Source organism: Mixophyes fleayi, chromosome 7 (assembly GCF_038048845.1).
Source record: "Mixophyes fleayi isolate aMixFle1 chromosome 7, aMixFle1.hap1, whole genome shotgun sequence".
In the NCBI taxonomy this organism is placed as follows: domain Eukaryota; kingdom Metazoa; phylum Chordata; class Amphibia; order Anura; family Limnodynastidae; genus Mixophyes; species Mixophyes fleayi.
In genome coordinates, this window is record NC_134408.1 from 100,659,656 (window position 1) to 100,679,365 (window position 19,710).

Below are 19,710 nucleotides of genomic sequence, written 5' to 3' on the forward strand. Positions count from 1 at the left end.
AAGTGTTAGGTCTACACATAATTACAAAGTGACTTGGTTATGGAAATGCTAAGTGTTACTATGGGTTAATTATTATAGGGACATCCAATTTTCTTCAAATGTTCTCTATGTTGTTTAGAGAAAATTGCACAAAAGGATCTCTACTATACCACTTTTTTTTTAAGCCTGCTCGCCTCTTTACGTTGTTTGATGGTTTGTAAACGCTAAACAGATTCCTTTGATGTTTTGAATATTACAATGCGAATGTAGTTTTTTACATGTTTACACGTTTAAATTACCTCCTTGAATTCACGAAGACCCCTGTTTCAATTTTTTAAAGTGTAAATGAAAATAAACAGAGTTCATATAGCGTCAGAGAAATTTAAATGTTAGAACTTAAAAACTCTAGTGGTCTAATTAGCTTCAACAAAATAAAAGCAATTTAGTACTTCTTAATAATTACTTTGTCAACAATGCTTTCTCCATCTCTCAGACTCAGAATAGTGTAACATCCGGTAAATTACATTTAAACTTCATTAACTCTTTCTGCCTACTGAGATGTTGCACGCCCTAAAAGCACTAAAAGAAATATGAATAAAGTTACTAAATTGCATTTTCCTTTACAGCCTTATTGCAAAAAAGAAGCAAGCTTTATAGCCTAAAAAATCCTCTAGTTATTTTACCGCAAATTAATGTGCTGCCAGATTATTGGCATGTACAGCTTAATGAATGAGGCCACTGCAGAAAATGTATTATAAAAAAATACTACATTTACTAGACCAGGTACAAACAGAGATTATTGTCTATATGTATTTCCTCCGTCAGACTACGATATTATTTGTCTGCGTTTCCCTTTTGTGGCTGGTTCTTATGTTTTTCTTCCCATAATCCTTTACCACAGGTCCTAGTGCTACCAACCTTATAATAGGGTCCATCGCTGGTGCCATCCTGGTAGCAGCTATTGTCCTTGGGGGGACTGGATGGGGCTTTAAGTAAGGAACAACGCATGTCTTCTCTTCAATGGCTATGCCATTACTCTTTTTTGCTTACTGTATATCACAACTATTTGAGTTTCTGCTACATGGTCCTGGTCAGACACATACTAAACGACCAAACTATTTCCATTAAAAATCACTTGGGTGATAAGATAAAGCTTATAAAAAAATAAAAAAATAAACCCTATTGTTAAATATAGCTTCTGCTTGACCCCGTTAAAACAATGCTTCCCATTGACAACATGCACAAGCAAAATGTCAACCCAAGCAATAAAATGAAAACCTCACTCTAAGGCATGGAAATAGCCTTGTTTTAAACATGAAAAACCACACAAACACATACTGATTTAAAAATATGCTATTTCCCGATACATTGCAATTGAAAACATTTTTATATTTGCAAATAAAGGAGAAATAGGTGTTCTGTAACTTTACTAGAACATCATCTACGTACTATAGGGACATCAATCCTACCAGTTGTCTATTGTGGAACTTTTAGCTAAAGGAAGTATATTTAATTGATTCTCACTTACCGAATGACAGTGTAAGTGATACTTTTATTAGTCCCATTTTCTGTAATGAGCTTGCTGTGATGTCAAGGATTATGTAAAGTGTACACATGAAAGAATTTGCATTTTTTCTGACAATGTTTTATCAAGCTTACTTTAGAATGCAAACACATTTATAAAAATGTTCACAAGTGATATAATAGAAATGTACAGAAAGATACTGATCTGTTATTTATGTACATTAAGTTATCCCTTATACAACATGGACTTAGAGGATAGCATAATGTCATGTATTTTAAATTATATTCATTTAAATTAACATACAATACTCATCTAAATTAGATTAAATGGAGTTTCCTGTTAATCTGCCATATTTTCACATAAGGACATAGGGTCTGACTCATTAAGGAAAGTAAGGCAAAAAAATGAGTTTTTTCCTGGACAAAACCATGTTACAATTCGAGGGGTGCAAATTAGTTTATTATTTTGTATTTAAGGAAAGTACTGGCTGTTTTTTCATGTAGCACACAAATACTTTATAGCCTTATTTTTACACTGACATTTGAAGTTGATCTTGGACATTCCTTATCCCAACTATAGATCCGTCCCTATATTTTAAGTTTACCTCCCCCTCCAATGCAACATGTTTTTGCCCAGGTGCAAAGTTGCTAAAAAAAATTTTGGGTGCCTTTCCTTAATGAATCAGGCCCATAGATATTATGCTCTGCAATGCAGCACTAAAATTCATATAATATCCCCTAGTTCAATGTTATGCTCTGTAAAATATAATTTATGGCATCACTGAAGAGATGTAAAGGATTCCGGTGGTTAGGGGACATTTTTAAATTGGTACAACGGAAACAGTTGTACTGTAAACTAATCAGGTTCTGTAATATTCTAGTGCAATTTTAGAAGATGGAGGCAAATCTGTATTTGTTTGCTGCTTACCAACTTTTTTCTTTTTTCTGTTCTTCAGTGTGTACACAGTCCCTTCTCTACCATCTGTAGAGTGTTATTTTACTATTACTCTAGACAGACCCAGTTATCCCCTTCTCTAAAGTATGAAGTAAACAGTTCCGATTATATACCCAGAATGCTTACATACCCTTACAGAATGACTCCACCCTGGCATAATTTTTACAACTTAGCTCCCTCTAGCTAAAAGAAAGGTTTCAGATGCCTAGAACTGTAGTCACTTCAGAAGTTGGGGGCGGCCAAGTTATCTATTCTCAGCCTGGAGCCTTTTTTTAAAAAAATGTTTCACTTCTTTGTGTGTACTCTAAAGACATGCAACACTTTTACACTCACCTTCCTGTTTCTTTCCGTTTGTACTGTTCTATACCTTGCACTGCTTTGACACTTGTCAGTCATTCTGAGGTGTTCAGTAAATTTGTTGTGTGGTCATGTGACCACACTCCGGTGAGGAGGCTAATTAGAAACCCTGGGCTGGAAACAGCTTACAATTTCTTGTCCCTGATCAGTAGGGTTTAGCAGACAAGGCGTAAATGCCTACTAAGGCACGGAAACATATAGAACCTTTTATTAAAATAACAAATGCAATCTATGAGCATTGTTTCACATAGAGGGTGTTTTGCATATATGCCTCTGTATGAGATGAAGTAAGGAAGAGAGGTAAAGGCAGGCACTTGCAGGTCTCCATAATCCACTTATCGGTTGAAATTTTTCCCTTCTTATAATCTTACCTAGAAAAAGTTAACTTACCCCTATAAATAATGATACAGAGACTTGTTTTGGTGAAATGAAAAGTCAGGAATTCATTGAAAGATAAATTTATTGAAAAGAGCTGGCATATATAAGCAGACCAATCAGCCCAGGCCACAGGCGTAAGCTGTAAATTATGACTGAATTATTGGGACACTTCTAGGCGTTAGATGCCAATCTACCCCATTTGGCTCATTACCTGAGGCACGCCTGCCTAAGCTGAGCCCCTTAACCCCAAAGGGTTATTCTCACTAATTGCCCAATACCTTTAGGGGAGAGTGCCTAACACGCCACTCAAAGGTATCCTAATGGCCGCTGATTGGGCTGGTTTCCACCTACTAAAACCCCTTAGGAAGAGAAATTAGATCGTCAGACATGACAAACACACATCACTAATACATAACAAAGAGGGCCTGGGTGGGTGGGGAACGTTCCAGACGAGCAAGAGGAAGTTAACTATATTTCCTGATCTAATAACTCTTCCCCAAGGATTGCCCCTCCCTACTGCTCACCGCTGATTGGCTGAACTTTGGACCCATCCAACATGCTAATTTAACTCTTGCTATACTCAATATTTTTCTTTCTCCATGCAACCTCAGCATTTATGTTACTTCGGGTAAATTTCTGCCCTGTATTACCCTTCAAGTCTGTAAATATAGTCCTGCTCAGTGCTTCAAAATCACAAATGCATTTTAAGCATTTTTTGAGCCATTCAACAATATGAATGTTAATTCCACTGAGTTGAAGTTTTCACATGTTTGAAATGCGCTGTGCAGGACTCGGTTCATTGATTTGTCATGGGGCATGCGCAGTTACAAAAATTAGCACATACCGGACATCTCCAACTTAAGATCGATTTCAGTGAGTGCTAAGACCTATTTGAAAGTTTTTACATTTAAGTGACAAAGATTTCTATGAAATGTAAAGTGGAATGCTAGCAGATATTCTAGAGTTAGTTTATAGTGAAGATCTTATCTTTGCACCCAATGTGTATTTTTTTTTCATTTAACTTAAACAATAAAATAATTTTCTATTTCTATTTTTTCACTGATGTGAGAAAATACATCTAATATGCGTTTATTCTGTAGCAGAACCTCAATCACATTAGCCTGGCCTAGCACACAGCTTGAAGTGCATGTTATTATTTAACGGATGGGGAAATTGAAATATACTTCATTTTAGCTTCCAATGAAGTGCATTAGCTGTTTTATACGAGAGCACTAATGTAATAAAATACTACAGTCAGTGGTAAGTTGTATTGTGGTTAGAGACGGTACTGTATAACCTGGGAAGTATCTGTGAGTTATTTACTATTGCTTGTGTAAATAAAGTCTTCTGATCTATTATAATATTTGAGTAAATCGTACAATTACTTTCTCTATCATGTGTAATGCACCACTAAAGCTGTTTCATTTGCAGCTCGTTTTATATTTGTATTTCAGATGTTTGGATTATGTCTCATTGGGTTTTTTGAACAACCATTTGCAAGTTACAGCATCTGTCCCTCTCTTTTTAACAATTGTGTTTTGGTTTTCTCTGGCTTAACTAAAAGCAATGTAAGACTCTGTTCCTTGTGTTGGCTTGTGCCATCAGCTTTTGCTCCATAATTTTAGAGGAAGCAGAGACACTGGCAACCAGCCATTGCAGAATTAATTTAAATAACATAGCTAAGGTGGATTGGTGCAGGAGACTTCACAACAGTGACGCTGCAGCAGCAGAGATCAACTGCCTGATGGTGCTGGAGGTGGAGAAAATAAAGACTGGCATCCAGCTTATAGATAGGGAATGTATTAAGGAACATGGATAAATTATTTGAAGGAATTCATGGTTTCATGAAGGGTCACTCATACCTAACAAATATGATTAGTTTGTTATGAAGAGATTAATAATATAATTAGGTGCCACAGTGCTCCACAGCGATGTACATTAGGGAAAACAGTACATACATAAAACGGACAAACAAAGTAGACAAAATAAATGCAGACATGAAAACAAAGGGTATGAAGGACCCTGCTCATTACAGATCTTACATTCTAAGTGGAAGCTGGCACAGCTGAAACAAGAGGAGCAAATGTGGTTCAGAGTGGAGATTTGGATAGTTGTGAGGGTGCATTAGCGTGAATAGTGTTATCGAGGATAATGTCACCTCTAAAAAAAGGGATGGGTTTTCAAAGAGCATCAAAGAGATTTGAAGGCTGTGGGAAAGTCTGATTGAGAGTGGTAGGGAATTCCATAGGTGGGGAGCAGCATGGGAGAAGTCTTGTAGGCGGGAGTGAGGGACGAGACTGGGCGCAGATGAGAGGTAGATCTAAGAGGGCGGGAAGGAGAGTATTTTGATATGAGATTTGAGATGTATGCAGGGGTAGGGTTGTTGAGGGCTTTGTAGATAAGTGTGAGTAATTTGAATTTGGTTCTGGAGGACACAGGGAGCCAGTGTAGGGATTTGCAAAGTGGTGCAGCAGATGTGTGTCGTCCCCGCACTGTGCATATATGCAGATGCCTGTCTCTCCTGGCTCAGTACGTCCCTAGCAACGGGCCGCACCGCCGGTTTTCGCCATGCGCGCATACGCAGAAGGCCCGCGTTCTCTTGCCAGGCAACGGGACGCTTCTGCTCTCGGCATGTCAGCAGTCAGGTGCATCTGACAGCTGAAATCATCCACCACCTGTCAGGGGCAATGTTTAGCTTTATATGGCACCTCCTCCCACCTATCTGTGCCAGAGTATTGGTTTCACCAACTCCAGCGTGCTATCTACTGCTTACCTGCTCCTATTATTATCCATTTGTTCCTGACTCCTGGCTTGTTCCTGACCTCTCTCTCTCTCTGTCCTGCGATTTGGCTCCATTTGATTACCTGAATTCTGACCTCTGCTCGTTTCTGACCTTCCCTCTGGATCTCCCCTTGTACTGCGCTACCGATTGGCACCTGACCCGAACTGTACGACCATTCCTGCTCTCTCCCACTGCACTGTTAACTAGCTGGGAGAACCGCGACCTGCGTACCTCATACAGCCAAGCCCAAACCTCCTTGCGGGGGTCCCTGGTGAATATCGGGGGTGCATTAGACTTCGCGCCTCCCTGCCTAGTAGTGTCTATATCAGTCAGCAGCACCCTCGAAGTTATACCATGGCAATTTGGAGCGGTGAGAGAGGAAGATCGGTCTTGCAGCAGCATTTAGGATGGATTGAAGTGTGGATATATGGGTGTCAGGAATGCCAGATAGCAGGTGGTTGCCATAGTCAAAATGGGAGATGATGAGAGAATGGATAAAAATTTTGGTGGCATGTTAAATAAGAAAAGGGTGTATTCTGGCAATGTTTTTAAGGTGGAGTGGACAGGACTGGGAGAGAGTCTGGATAAATCAGAGGGCCGAGTCATGTTTGACACCAAGGCAGCGGGCTTGGGAGACTGAGGAATTTGGGGTGTTATTGACAGTGAGGGAGATTTAAGAGTAGGGGGTGTCTCTGGCAGAAGGGAAGATAATAAGCTCTGTTTTGGACATGTTGACCTTTTAATTTTAAAAGTGATAAGTTTACAAATTTGTGATAAGTTAAAAAGTGGATCTCGGTAGTGCCATATATGTGATATATTTGGATTTTGCTATAGTGTTCAAGACTGTTCCACATAACACACTGGTACACAAGATAACAGCACTGGGTTTACGGGAAAGTATGTACATGGGTAGGGAACCAGTTGAAAGATAGAAGGCAGAGGGTAGTTATAAATGTAACTATTCAGATAGAGCTAAACTTATGATTATCTTTTTATCAATGACTTTGTAGATGGCCTAGTAAGTAAGGTGTCCATATTTGCTGATAACACTAAGTTATGTAGAGTTACTGGTGCAGAGCAGGAAAATAACTTGCTATAGAACAATTTTGACAAAATGGCAAACTTGGCTGTGAATGGCAAAATTAAAATGTTACGTAGATAAGTGTTGGGTCCCTAGGTTGTGGTTATAACTATACCACATACACATTAAGTAGAATTCAATTGGGGAAATGTGAAATGGAAAAGGACCTGGGGATTCTGCTGTAGAGGAGAATAAAAACTATGGGCGGCATGAAAAGGAGGACAAATGCATGTAAGTTACTAGTTAGCCCACATATTGAATAGGGGAAAGTTTCATACTATGTAGGTGCTATATAAGTAACTGTTAATACATAAATATGCATTCCACATGTTTAGCTTGAAAAAATAGCATTTTCCCGTTTCGTCATAGACAAATGTTTATAAAACAGAGACTAATCTCATTTGTGAACGCATCTAAATGCATGTTAAATACAAAATTGATGCATACATAAGCGGAATGCATTTTACAAGTATTTTTACTTGCGTTTTAACATGAGCTAAAATTGCATTGCAAATGCATTGTACTTAATCTAAATGATGTTAAATTGGGGAATTTACCACATTAATTTCTTACCACATGAAGTGGTAATTACAAATTCACTAACATAATTTAGAATGTAGTGGATGTGTTTATTACAAGAAATGGTATATGTAGCTATACTAAGCACATGACATTATGGGTTGATCCAGAAAACATATTGCCATTTATAAAGAAAGGAATTTTTCTCCCTGTGAGGCTAAATTGGTAATTCTTGCACTGGGATTATTTTTTGCCTTCCTATGGATGAATCAAATTTATGAAGGATTGATCCTGATGGTCTTGTATCTTTATTTCAACCTTATCATGTTGCTGTAGATGATTATCTTGGCAGTTTGAAAGGTTGGCTTTCTTTGCAGCATCATTGGCAGGTTGACAGTCCCAACTGTATTACCATTGGAGCTGTTAGACTGAAAGATCATAGTTGACCCTGTCATATTATACGGATACATCATTTAGGAATCTCTATAAATATGATAGCTCACCTGAATATGCAATAAAGTCCAAAACTCCAAAGTCTAATTAATATTAGAAAATGCAGTCAATGTTTTTGGCAGTATTGCAATCATCAACCCTGGACCCTGACAAACAGGGCAACTGTTTCAATGAAAGGCAATTGCTGTAACAGTCAAATAGTCCCTGGAGGGTAATACTTAGTGCATTATAATCCTTGCATCGAATTTGTCATAACTATTCATACTTACAGAGAAGTGATCATATATTTTATATTGGTACAGGTAGCAGTGGAAATGGTGATTTTGCTTCAATGTCTTCAATTACATTGAGTGTTAGCCATCTTCTGAGTGCTTTTGCTGCATTTAGCTATTACACAAGAGTGCATACAGCAAAGGCTTAACACATTGCACATATTACAAGTTTGTAACATCCTATTGCAGCCAATTAAGCACTTGATTCAATCAGTGCAAGTTAGAATAAAAGACCTGTTTGGTATTGGGTACATGCCATTTATGCAATTTACACTAAGCATTGATGCAACTCTATGTATAGCACGTGGTTCAATTGCTATGAGGCCTACTTCCACTAAGGTTAGTTTGCTCTTACATCAGCTTTGCCATGGACAACTGTAGACAGAAATTACTGCAGTTACTCATCTGATACATCCAGTCCTTAAAAGTCACATAACTTAAATCATCAGAGAGCCTTGGCTGATTTAGTTATCACAGTGGGTGTCTCTGTAATGACGCAGATATCTAGCAGATTTTGGGGAACAGAAAAACATAGGGCATTAAACAGGCAATGTTTCCTGCAATTATAGTTTAAAGCTGTGATTCCATGAAAAATTTATAATGTGTGTGATGTTTAGTATAAATCACTGTGGTATAATGAATTATAGTTTGCTAAGTGCCATGGGACTACCATGGCAACCACAGTCATACGACATAATATGCAGTGACCATAAAGGCTTTGGAATGCCCCTCATATCAGCATTCTCATTTACAGCAAAACCTTGCTCCTTCCTCTGCTATTATGTATATAGAGGGAGGGCTCTGACTCAGCGAACAGGTGACCCGTGACTTGGGATGAGCTTCAGTGCTGAAAGGTGTGCCAACTGAAAAACTCTGCAGCCATATAAGTACTGTATATATATATAGGATGACTTATCACAATCATGTTAAAAAGGAACAAAACTTGATACTCATAAAAGTCTATGCGTGACTGAATTTAATTAGTAACTTTTATATTTAAAGAAATTGTCTGTGTGACAGGATGGACCTCTTATGCCACCTTGTTCATGTTGCTGGGGGCCAGCTGGGCTTGCCTTGCAACCGTCTCCTTTCTTTATCCCAAATTGTGCAATAGGAAGGTCTTGCTGCTGCCACCACTAGGCTCCTTCGCCGGCACCTAGAACCGATCCTTCTGGATAAATGTCTTGGCTATTGTACCCCCTTGCAGGGCACCTGGGCTGGTACACCTGATCTCTTCCTTTAGAGCTGCGGGGTAGCGGGCATAGCGTTGGTACTGGATGCTGGGTCCCAACCTCAGAACAGCAGGATAATGGATTAGATTGGTCTAATCTGTAGGTCTCAGAAATTGCCGCAAGTAGTAGGTGTCAAAACAGGATCTTGAAGCAGTGATGTTTTATTAGCTCAAGTAGCCCTTATAAGGACAGTTACACACTAGTTTGAGGTACTAGCGATCCAAAAGTTACAGATTGAATGATACATTACATGATAAACAGTGCTCTTTTATACAGATTCTGACATTTATGTGGGCGAGGGTAACCCAGCACCCTGATCCCAGTTAGTACTGCAACATCTGAGATATTAAATTCTATAATTAGCATCAGAATGCAATAAATTCTCTAACCTTGGAGTTAGCGCAATTAACTTACAAAATTCACATCAATCTGCTATCCTAAATTATTTTCATCCTAGTCTACATTGTTCAGATGAGTTCTAAGATACAGGAAGAAAAACTATAGAGGACCAAATGGGTATGACATCCTGCTGTGCTTTCAGGCTGAAAAAGTGTCGGACACTGATATACATAGTAACATAGTAACATAGTTGATGAGGTTGAAAAAAGACACCAGTCCATCAAGCTCAACCTATTTTGGATCTCCTGCGATCCTGCACTTATATTTGAAATTAATCCAGAGTAAGCAAACGCCAATCTGTTTCAATTGTGAAAATCCCCCCAGACTCAATATGGCAGTCCTATTTTTACTTTATATCCACTACCATCCTTCATTTTAAATTAACGGTCGTATCCCTGGATACACCTTTCCGCTAAAAAATTGTCTAACCCTTTCTTAAACATATCTATTGAATCTGCCATCACAACCTTCCCTGGCAATGAATTCCATATCTTGACTGCCCTTACTGTAAAGAACCCCTTCCTTTGCTGGTTGTGAAATTTCCTCTCCTCTAACCTTAGGGGATGACCACGTGTCCTGTGTATGGTCCTTGGGGTAAAAAGTTCCCATGAAAGCTCTCTGTATTGACCCCTAATGTATTTGTACATAGTAATCATATCTCCCCTTAGACGCCTCTTTTCTAAAGTAAACATGCCTAAACTGGCTAACCTTTCCTCAAACCTTAATGACTCCATACCCTTTATCAATTTTGTCGCCCTTCTCTGAACCGATTCTAGTTCCAAATTATCTTTTTTATAGAGTGGTGCCCAGAACTGTACTGCATATTCAAGATGAGGTCTTACCAACGATTTATACAGTGGCAAAATTACACTGTCTTCCCTTGCATCTATGCCCCTTTTTATGCATGCCAATACTTTGTTTGCCCTTGCAGCTGCTGCTTGACATTGAGCACTATTGCTAAGTCTACTGTCTACGAGCACTCCCAAATCCTTTTCCAATATAGATTCTCCTAAATTAATTCCATTTAATTTATAGATTGCGTTCTTGTTTTTGATCCCTGAATGCATAACCTTACATTTATCTGTGTTAAACCTCATATTCCATTTGGCCGCCCAATCCTCCAGTTTATTTAAGTCCCTCTGTAGAGAAGCTACATCTTGCTCTGATTTTATTACCTTATAGAGTTTAGTGTCATCTGCAAAAATAGAAACTTTACTCTCTAAACCATCACCAAGGTCATTAATAAATATATTAAAAAGGAGTGGTCCCAGCACGGAACCTTGAGGTACTCCACTTAAGACTTTTGACCAATTAGAAAATGTTCCATTTATCACAACTCTCTGTTCCCTATTCTCTAACCAGTTTTCGATCCAAGTACAAATTTTGATTCCTAGACCCAGTTCCCTTATTTTGTAAACCAACCTCTTGTGTGGTACTGTATCAAAGGGCTTTGCAAGATCTAAGTAGACCACCTCTATTGTCCTGCCCTGGTCTAAGTTCCCACTAACTTCCTCGTAGAAACTAATTAGATTAGTTTGACATGACCTATCCCTCACAAATCCATGTTGATTCCCACTAATAATTTTATTGCGTACCAAGTAATCCTGAATACTGTCCCTTAAAATACCTTCCAGTAGTTTCCCCACTATTGATGTCAGGCTTACAGGTCTATAGTTCTCTGGATGTGATCTCGTCCCCTTTTTAAAATAACGGCACCACATCTGCTATTCGCCAATCCCTTGGTACTGAGCCTGATGAGATTGAATCTCTGAAAATTAAGAATAGCGGTCCAGCTATTTCCGAGTTTAACTCCATAAGGACCCTTGGGTGTATGCCATCTGGACCTGGAGCTTTATTCATCTTAATATTCTTCAGTCGCCTTTGGACTTCTTCCTCTGACAACCAAGTATTAATTAATGGCATGGTTTCATTTCCATTTTTATGTATTACTCCTGCCATTTGTTCCTCTCTGGTAAATACTGAAGAAAAGAACGTGTTTAATACCTCTGCTTTTTCCTTAGTATCATTTATCAATTTACCCATCTCATTTCTTAGGGGTCCTATATTATCTTTTTTAATCCTTTTGCCATTTATATACTTAAAAAACTTTTTGGGGTTTGTCTTACTTTCTTTTGCAACGTGCCTTTCATTTTCTAATTTAGCCAATCTAATTTCTTTTTTGCATGTTTTATTACATTCCTTGTACCTACGGAAGGACTCCTCTGACCCTTCAGACTTAAACAATTTAAATGCACGCTTCTTCCTTTGCATTTCTTCCCTTACCTTTTTATTTAGCCACATTGGTTTCGATATGAAAAGCTCTAATTAACATGAGATTACCTACCTTCAGACAGTGCAGAAAACACATTTCTTCCAGACAAGTTACAAACACATATCATGAAATACTGTCTCAGAAATCAATACATTTCCATACAAAATACATACCAATGCAAAAATCGGTATGTTTGCAATTATATAAATTGGCGCACTGCGCTGTTCATTTAAAAAAAAAAATATTCAATAAGTTATTTATAAGTGATTCAGCCACAGTCTGTCTTTTAGACAGTACAATACACTAATAAAAGGGCTAATGTTAGTTTTTGGTAAAAGCATTGATACATTTCGCTTGCTGGCCTTTCCTGAAGAGTGAGGTGAGTCAATCATAAATGATGAGTTGCTGCTTTATTTTATTTATTTATAAGCACAAAATAAATTGAAATATTTAACTGGTCATTCGCACATTCTAAATAAACAATAAGTAGTATTAAAATAAAATTCCACTTTTGATAGTCTTGCTCACTCCTCCATATCTGAGTATTGGGGTTCTTCTCTCAATACACCATTACCATATACTGGTGGGATTGGTAATCTACAAAAGAAGACCCGGTGTGAAGAGCTGATAATAGTTGGGTGTAATGTCGGGCCTATCCCTAGTCTATAGCCTGTCAATGTACTAACATTTGAAACGTTCAGCACCAATAGTTACGGCAGTGGAACATTCAAATATTAAATATTAATGCCTTATTTCATCAGGAATCCCTCAGTGCAGAGAAGGAGATATTCAGGTACTGTGTTTGGGTCCTTCATAAAAAAAAAAAATCTTTATAATTAATGTAATTTGTCCTTTAAATAAATGATAAGTGGTAGACTTTTACAGCGGAGATGAAATATAACCATAGTTTAAATTTTATGAAGTCTGATATCCTTTTATAGTTGTAGTAAGGAGAAAATCCTTCCTTTTGTTCTTCCTATGAACCTGGATAACACTTTTTTTAGTTCAACCGATCTGCTGCAGAGAATAATACAGAAAACAAACCCTAAACTGTTGTCTAATATGTCTTGTCAGTTGTTTGGTTACACCACCTAAATATTCAATGGTTATTGAATAAAAATCTGAATGGAAGAAAAGACCTGTCCATTTTCTAACACATCCTAAAATTACAGAAACAATCAAATAGAAACTTGTGTGCAGAAAACCTGTAACTTAACAAGTAAATACAAGTACCTGTGCTCATGAGTGTTGTTTAATGCCATCTCTCCACCATTCCATTTTTCATTGAGAGGTGGAGAAGAAACAGAAGCTCATGTGTCTACTTTAGCAAAGTCGTGGAGCAGTATTTGCAAAACTAAAACATGTTCTGCTTTACCCTACCTCTATTTTATCATCCACCTTGAGTATAAGATAGCAGTGTGCCTTGCACAATTGTCTGTCCACAGAGGTCAATGACCTCTGTGGGAGCTTCTGTCTGTCCCTTGTCAAAAATATAATGGAGGAGACACCAAATAAATATGGCTTATGTGAACATAATCTTACAGCACTTTAGGGTATGTGAGGAAAACATGTCAATGACTGTAATCACCACACATTTTACTGGAATGGATAAAGTTTAGATATTTTAATGAACTATATTGTGTTGTACACCTAGCCTAAAGAGAACTTACTACATGGGTCATCTCTTAAACTCAAACAGTGGCATAACCAATAGTTCGAAATTTGTGCAGAGTAATATTTTACCGATTGGGTACACTGGCAGATCGGGACTTGTATGGGATGATCATGGGTATGCCCAAATTATGGCTGGATTACCTTGCCTTCAAGGTTGGGTGGTGTATATCAATATTTTAAATAATAAATGTGAAGATTGTATACAAAAATTGTGCTTAAGCTAGAGGCAACTTCTTTCGCATGCATAGGTCATGAGTCAAACATATTTTTCTTTTGTCAGCAAGGAAAACTAAACTATTTGATGTTTACAAACCTATTTTTCATTTATTTATTATAGTGTTTGTCAATGCTAGCTTTATATAGCAATTATTATTTTGTCTTCTTCAATTATATGGCTGTCCTATTGATCAGCAATAAAGTTAAATGAACAACTTTAAAGCATAAAGCAAAAAGCTTCTGAAAATAAAAATATGTCAAAGCCCTCCTGTCTGTAGAATATGTTAGTTAAAATAATCTAGAAGTAATTTTAAAGTTTAATCAATATTTATAGTTTTATCTTGTAGTGTGGTATATTTTCCCAACTAGAGCACAATCGTTTTCTCTGTAAACCTTCTAGGCCTCTTTATGTCACATAACATGTTTCAAGACAGGCAATAATGTCATTTAACAAACTTCTTTAGAGATATACTTTACTCTTTGAAATGAAGCAGTTTCATTTTCCTGCAAAAAGCACACTGCTAACATTTGAAATAGCATTTGAATGTTTTTTTACATTAAAAGTACAATACGTTACATTCTACTACTTCAAGAATATCCCTTAAATATAGTAAATTCATAAACTTTACAGCACAAGTAGACAGAACATTTTGAATGCAAGTTCAGTACAATATTGGAGGACAGATCCATCAGTGTTTACTGTAGGTCCTTTTAATACAATAATTTGAGTTCTCAGATGTTCTCTTAAGTTCTCATATGGTCCATGCCTCTATAACAAGAAACCGATACTAGTAATCCCGATTTAGCAGTGGTCATATTCTTGAACAACTGCTTTTTTTTCAAAACAGAGAAAATCAGGAAATTGGGAAAATGCTACATGTCATTATAATGTGTACACACGATAACAATCTACTAATGTCTCATTTTGTTCCATGTATATTGCTCACTTCCTGTAACTGTGATAGGAGTATAATTTTTTGTATGCTGTTGGAAGGGATTACTATTTACACTGATACTTTTACCATGATAAACTAGTTGATAATCAATATTGAAGCAGATAATCTCAGGTCTATGAAAGATAATGGGATGGAATATTACAGTGTAATATGAATTGGCTGAGACCTGTATTTTTTTTTACTTAATTTAATGGGTTATATTGCACTCTGTATAAAGCCATGGATAAAGATAGATGACATGACTCATTAAATTTGGCATAAAAGAGATTGACACTGTCACCATCCTACAATGTCAGATTAAATTGCTACTCATATAGAACAAAAGATGTAATAAAGCATAGCATGTCTTTTATTCCCCTTTAAACTTTTAGTGACATCAGTAGACATGTCCTTGCGAGTAAATCCACCAATCTGCATGCAGCATTTCTGTTAAGCAGCATCCAGTGACGATAACCAATATAAATGAGAATGCAACTTAACAATTCAGTAGTCACCAGTGCTGGATGAATACTGAGTATGAAGTGTCCGCAGTGATGTCACCAGTTTCTGGGGAATTTATAGGCTATGTTCTCAAAAATATTACTATATTAAACAAATTGGCTACCTCCGCTGTGTGTAAACAACAAATGCCTTTTAAGTACTAGGAGCAAGCCCGTGCCTTATGTGAGTTGAAGTGAGAGTCTCAAATCAGACAGCCAAATTGTAGAAGCAGTAGAGACCTAGATTCCCACCTCATCTACTATTCACCAGCCTGCTCTTGCTTCCCATCCATTCCTCAGCCAGTTGTGATACTCCAGTATAAGGCAGAATGACAAAGTCACTTATACACCAATCATCTCTTCCTCCTCTAATTTCTCTAGTAGCAGTGCGGCGTCTGACAGTTGGTACAGGGCAGAATGGATACTTGCACCTCATCAGTACCTCTTTTCATTCAGTCATTGTTAGTCACTGCTCGGTTAATGCCACAAATGTAGATGTAAGCTGCAAACAGAGGTTGAGGAATGTGAGGAGGGGTTCTTGAGGATGGGGGTTGGTTGACAAGAGGTTGAGGTAAAGTCCTGTGTAAGTGTGGCCATAAAGAATACATTTTCTGCACTGCTCTTGAGTAATTTATACAGAGTAGCTCCCCATTATAAAGATAGGCACACACACTGCAGAAAATGTCTCCCAATTCAGTATTTTTAACGATTCTACCAACAGCTGAAAGTCCCAATCAGCATGCCGATTCATGCCTACACACTTACACAATTTTACACAATTTACCTTCAGATCTGTGCTCTTCATCTGTCATAACATCTGCTGAAATGATTGTGACTCTGTAAACTCTATGGAGATCTACCTACACTGCTGGCTGTCAGTGCATACATACTTCAGAATTTGCCCGACATTGTTCCATCGCTTATGGAGATTTTTTGTCCATTTATAAAAGCAAATGAAAATTTACAATGTGCTTACGATAAAACTTGATCAAGTCAGCGTACACACTAATGAAATATCAGACTTAACGGTCGTTTATCGTGTGGTTGGCACCATGATTGGGTGAACAGCCTGTAGTGTGTATCTAGTGTAAGGGGCAGGTTCATATAGCTGTGAATTGTCACCTGATATCGCCTCAATGTCTGGCTGTGCACATTGCAGACCAATTCGGTAAGAAATCAATCTTCATTTTCTCCTCGTATCTCTATGGGGCGTGAGGGAAAATTGAATCTATCCCTCAGCATCTTATGACATATGGTACTTGACATCAAAGAGGCAGAATAGCATACTGGATAGAGCTAGTTTTGGTTAAATGTATAAATACTTCATTTAATTAAGGCATTCTTGTTTAACATGTCAGTGATACGTAGCTTTGGATACATTTTTATGTACAAAACAAATGGGCTCAATTTTTGTAAGTAGAAGAACTTTTCCATACATTATGCTACCTGCTAATATTATTCAAATCTTTACAATATTGATGGATATTTCAAGTTTACTGTGATGTTGTAGAACTTTGATATAAACTTTTACATATGTAAAATACATATTGAAAATGACATATTTTCTTTATATGTAACAACTAGCGTAGCATTGCCAGGAGTCAGGATTGTTACATGACATTTCTATTTTGATGTAAAAATAACAAGACTTGTATGATTTCAAGCTTCTATTAATTGAAGTTAGTTTGTGCATAAAGTTATCAAGTAATTTTGGGCTGGTCAAACTAACTGGTCTAAAACATACAATTCTGAAGTTTTAATTATTGCATTAAGAATTCTGTCTTACGTTCTAAAATGCAGTGTAACAAAATGCATAAATTGCATAGTAAAGTATTGCGTGGTTCTGACTTTTATTTTATTATATGGCTACTGGAACAACTGCTATATATTACGTATCTTTGCTTGTATCAGCTCACATATAATGACTACAACTGCCTGCATTTATCTTGTAACATAATTAAAGATGTATTAAAGACCACTTTTTTTTGTTTTAATGAGTGATGAAAATATTCTCAAGTGTTTCACAGAACACATGGCTGCATTTGCATATTTTGAAACTACTGTTCTGTGTTTTTTTGCATGCCGGCCTGGTGGCGGTAGTAGTGCATATGCCAAGTGTTACCAGACTGAATGCATGAGCCCTTGTGCTTGATGCCCCACATAAAGCCAGATTATGGGGAGGTTGCACCAAATGTTCGTTGTTGCCTTGTAAAGTCATGCTATATTTTAGTAAGAACTTCCACTGTGTAAGGAGAATGGACATCAGTGCGTTGTGTACTTAACCATATTAACAAAGAACGCATAGCTGCAATTTCTTTACTAACCATTTGATGACTCCATTCCCCTTGATGTGCATTGTCTCTGTACCTATTGACAAAATTTTAATGTAAGTAAAGATTGGTTTCTATGGTAGAGCAGCGTTCGCCAATCAGCAAGGTTGTCTTTTCAAAAACCCTCTAAAATTACTATTTACTTTGAATTGGCTCACATAGTACTACTCTACACCTGATATACTTCCTGAAAGTATAACAGTAACACTACTTATAGGATAATGATACAACAAAGGACCTGTAAAACTTTGGTTAAATTCTAAGATTACTTACACAACTTTGCCTCGTGGTAACCTGCACTCCTTACCATTGACACCGCCATTACTTGTGTTGTTTTTAAATATAACTAATAATTCTCTGGTTTTCTTTTTGCATTCCACTTCTCATGATGTGTTCGGGAAGAAATGTCAAAAAGAGAAGATACGACCCATCTCAGTCTGGAATATGAGGCGACTCAGATGGACGTTGCTTGCCGTGCACTATTTGGTCAAGGACTACAAGATCATTTCCATAGGAAATCTCCACTCCATCTCATCCATTTACCTTAAAAGTCGAGCCTTTGATATTTTGATATAATTCTCATTGGCCTTTTTCTACAAAATATAAAGGCTTTTCAATGGATATAGTTCTTTGAAATCCTGTTCTGCTTACATGACATTATATCAAATAAAAATAGAAATACAAGTGCAATAGTTTTTCAGAAAATGTAGGGTTTAATATGGGAAACATCTTAATTGTCACTGGTTGGCGCTCAATAAGAATCATCTGACTTTAGCATGACTAACTTTTCTCAATGAACACTGGAGAAAATCCAAGGCATGATAAAAACTTTTTTTCTTTTTCAAAAATGAGCAAAGCTGCATGGCACATTGCTAAAACAAACAAATAAAAAACATAGCCCAAATGTTGCTATTGAGCCAACCTTCAGCAACACCCCAAAAAATAGAAGATGGAAAAAAAGAAGAGGGACGTGGGAGAAATGACTTTTTATCAGACCACTTTATTAAGGGCACTGCAGTCCTTCAACCCAGAACCAAACGTTTGCTGAAAACCAAGCCATGATTTCTCTGCATTGGCAGAGTGGACATGAAGTCATACAATGAACAACAACACATTAAGGACATGTATATATGAAAATAGAAGACTTTAAAACATCAAATGTATTGAAAGATTTTCTGACAACAAAAGCTTTATGCGTATGTAAAAATAATACATTAAAATAATATAAATACATGCATATATTTATACATGTATGTGTTATATATATATATATATATATATATATATATATATATCACATACGTTTTATACATATATATATATAGAATTTGCCCCCACTTTTTCTAGCATGTAGGGTAGGCACGCTGGGCTTGCATACATAAATAAGGAAGATTGAGCATGTACATGCAGAAAATTTTGGCACAACACAGGTGTGATCTACGGTTTGTATGCTTGAAACCAAAAACGTACACCTTTATTAAAGTATATACTGTAAATTGATATGTATTTATGAATTCTAAGTATGATTAAGTTCCATTGTTTATTTCATGGAAATTTTGTACATATTGTATGAAAATAGAAATATAGCTACATACTCAAATTATTCACTAAAGTGCCAAGCTCATATGCACATTTCTTTTACCACATCGTTCCTCCTACGTGCATGTAAATATGTAAGTCTTTGCATAACCTTGTCATTTATTGAGAAAGTGTGAAGTGTGTGCATGTTCTAAAACATATATATATAGATATATATATATATATATATATATATATATATATATATATATATATATATATATATATATATATATATCTCAAGATTGGGAAAGTCAGTGTGTAAATACATTTA

The 19,710-nt window shown here is 36.8% G+C and overlaps 1 protein-coding gene across 5 annotated transcripts in view; it reads left to right on the forward strand.

The window, feature by feature from the left end:
* Positions 1-19,111, forward strand: part of ADAM23 (ADAM metallopeptidase domain 23) — a 186,340-nt gene extending 167,229 nt beyond the window's left edge. For 4 of the 5 annotated variants that reach the window (XM_075180208.1, XM_075180210.1, XM_075180209.1 and 1 more), the window contains exons 25-26: positions 881-971; positions 18,261-19,111. In XM_075180208.1, coding sequence (XP_075036309.1) covers positions 881-971; positions 18,261-18,306 — 137 coding nt within the window. In that variant the 3' untranslated portion in view covers positions 18,307-19,111. Of the gene's footprint in view, positions 1-880; positions 976-18,260 lie in introns of those variants that run through there. The other variant, XM_075180213.1, reaches the window with a different exon arrangement.
* Positions 19,112-19,710: the final 599 nt, after the last annotated feature.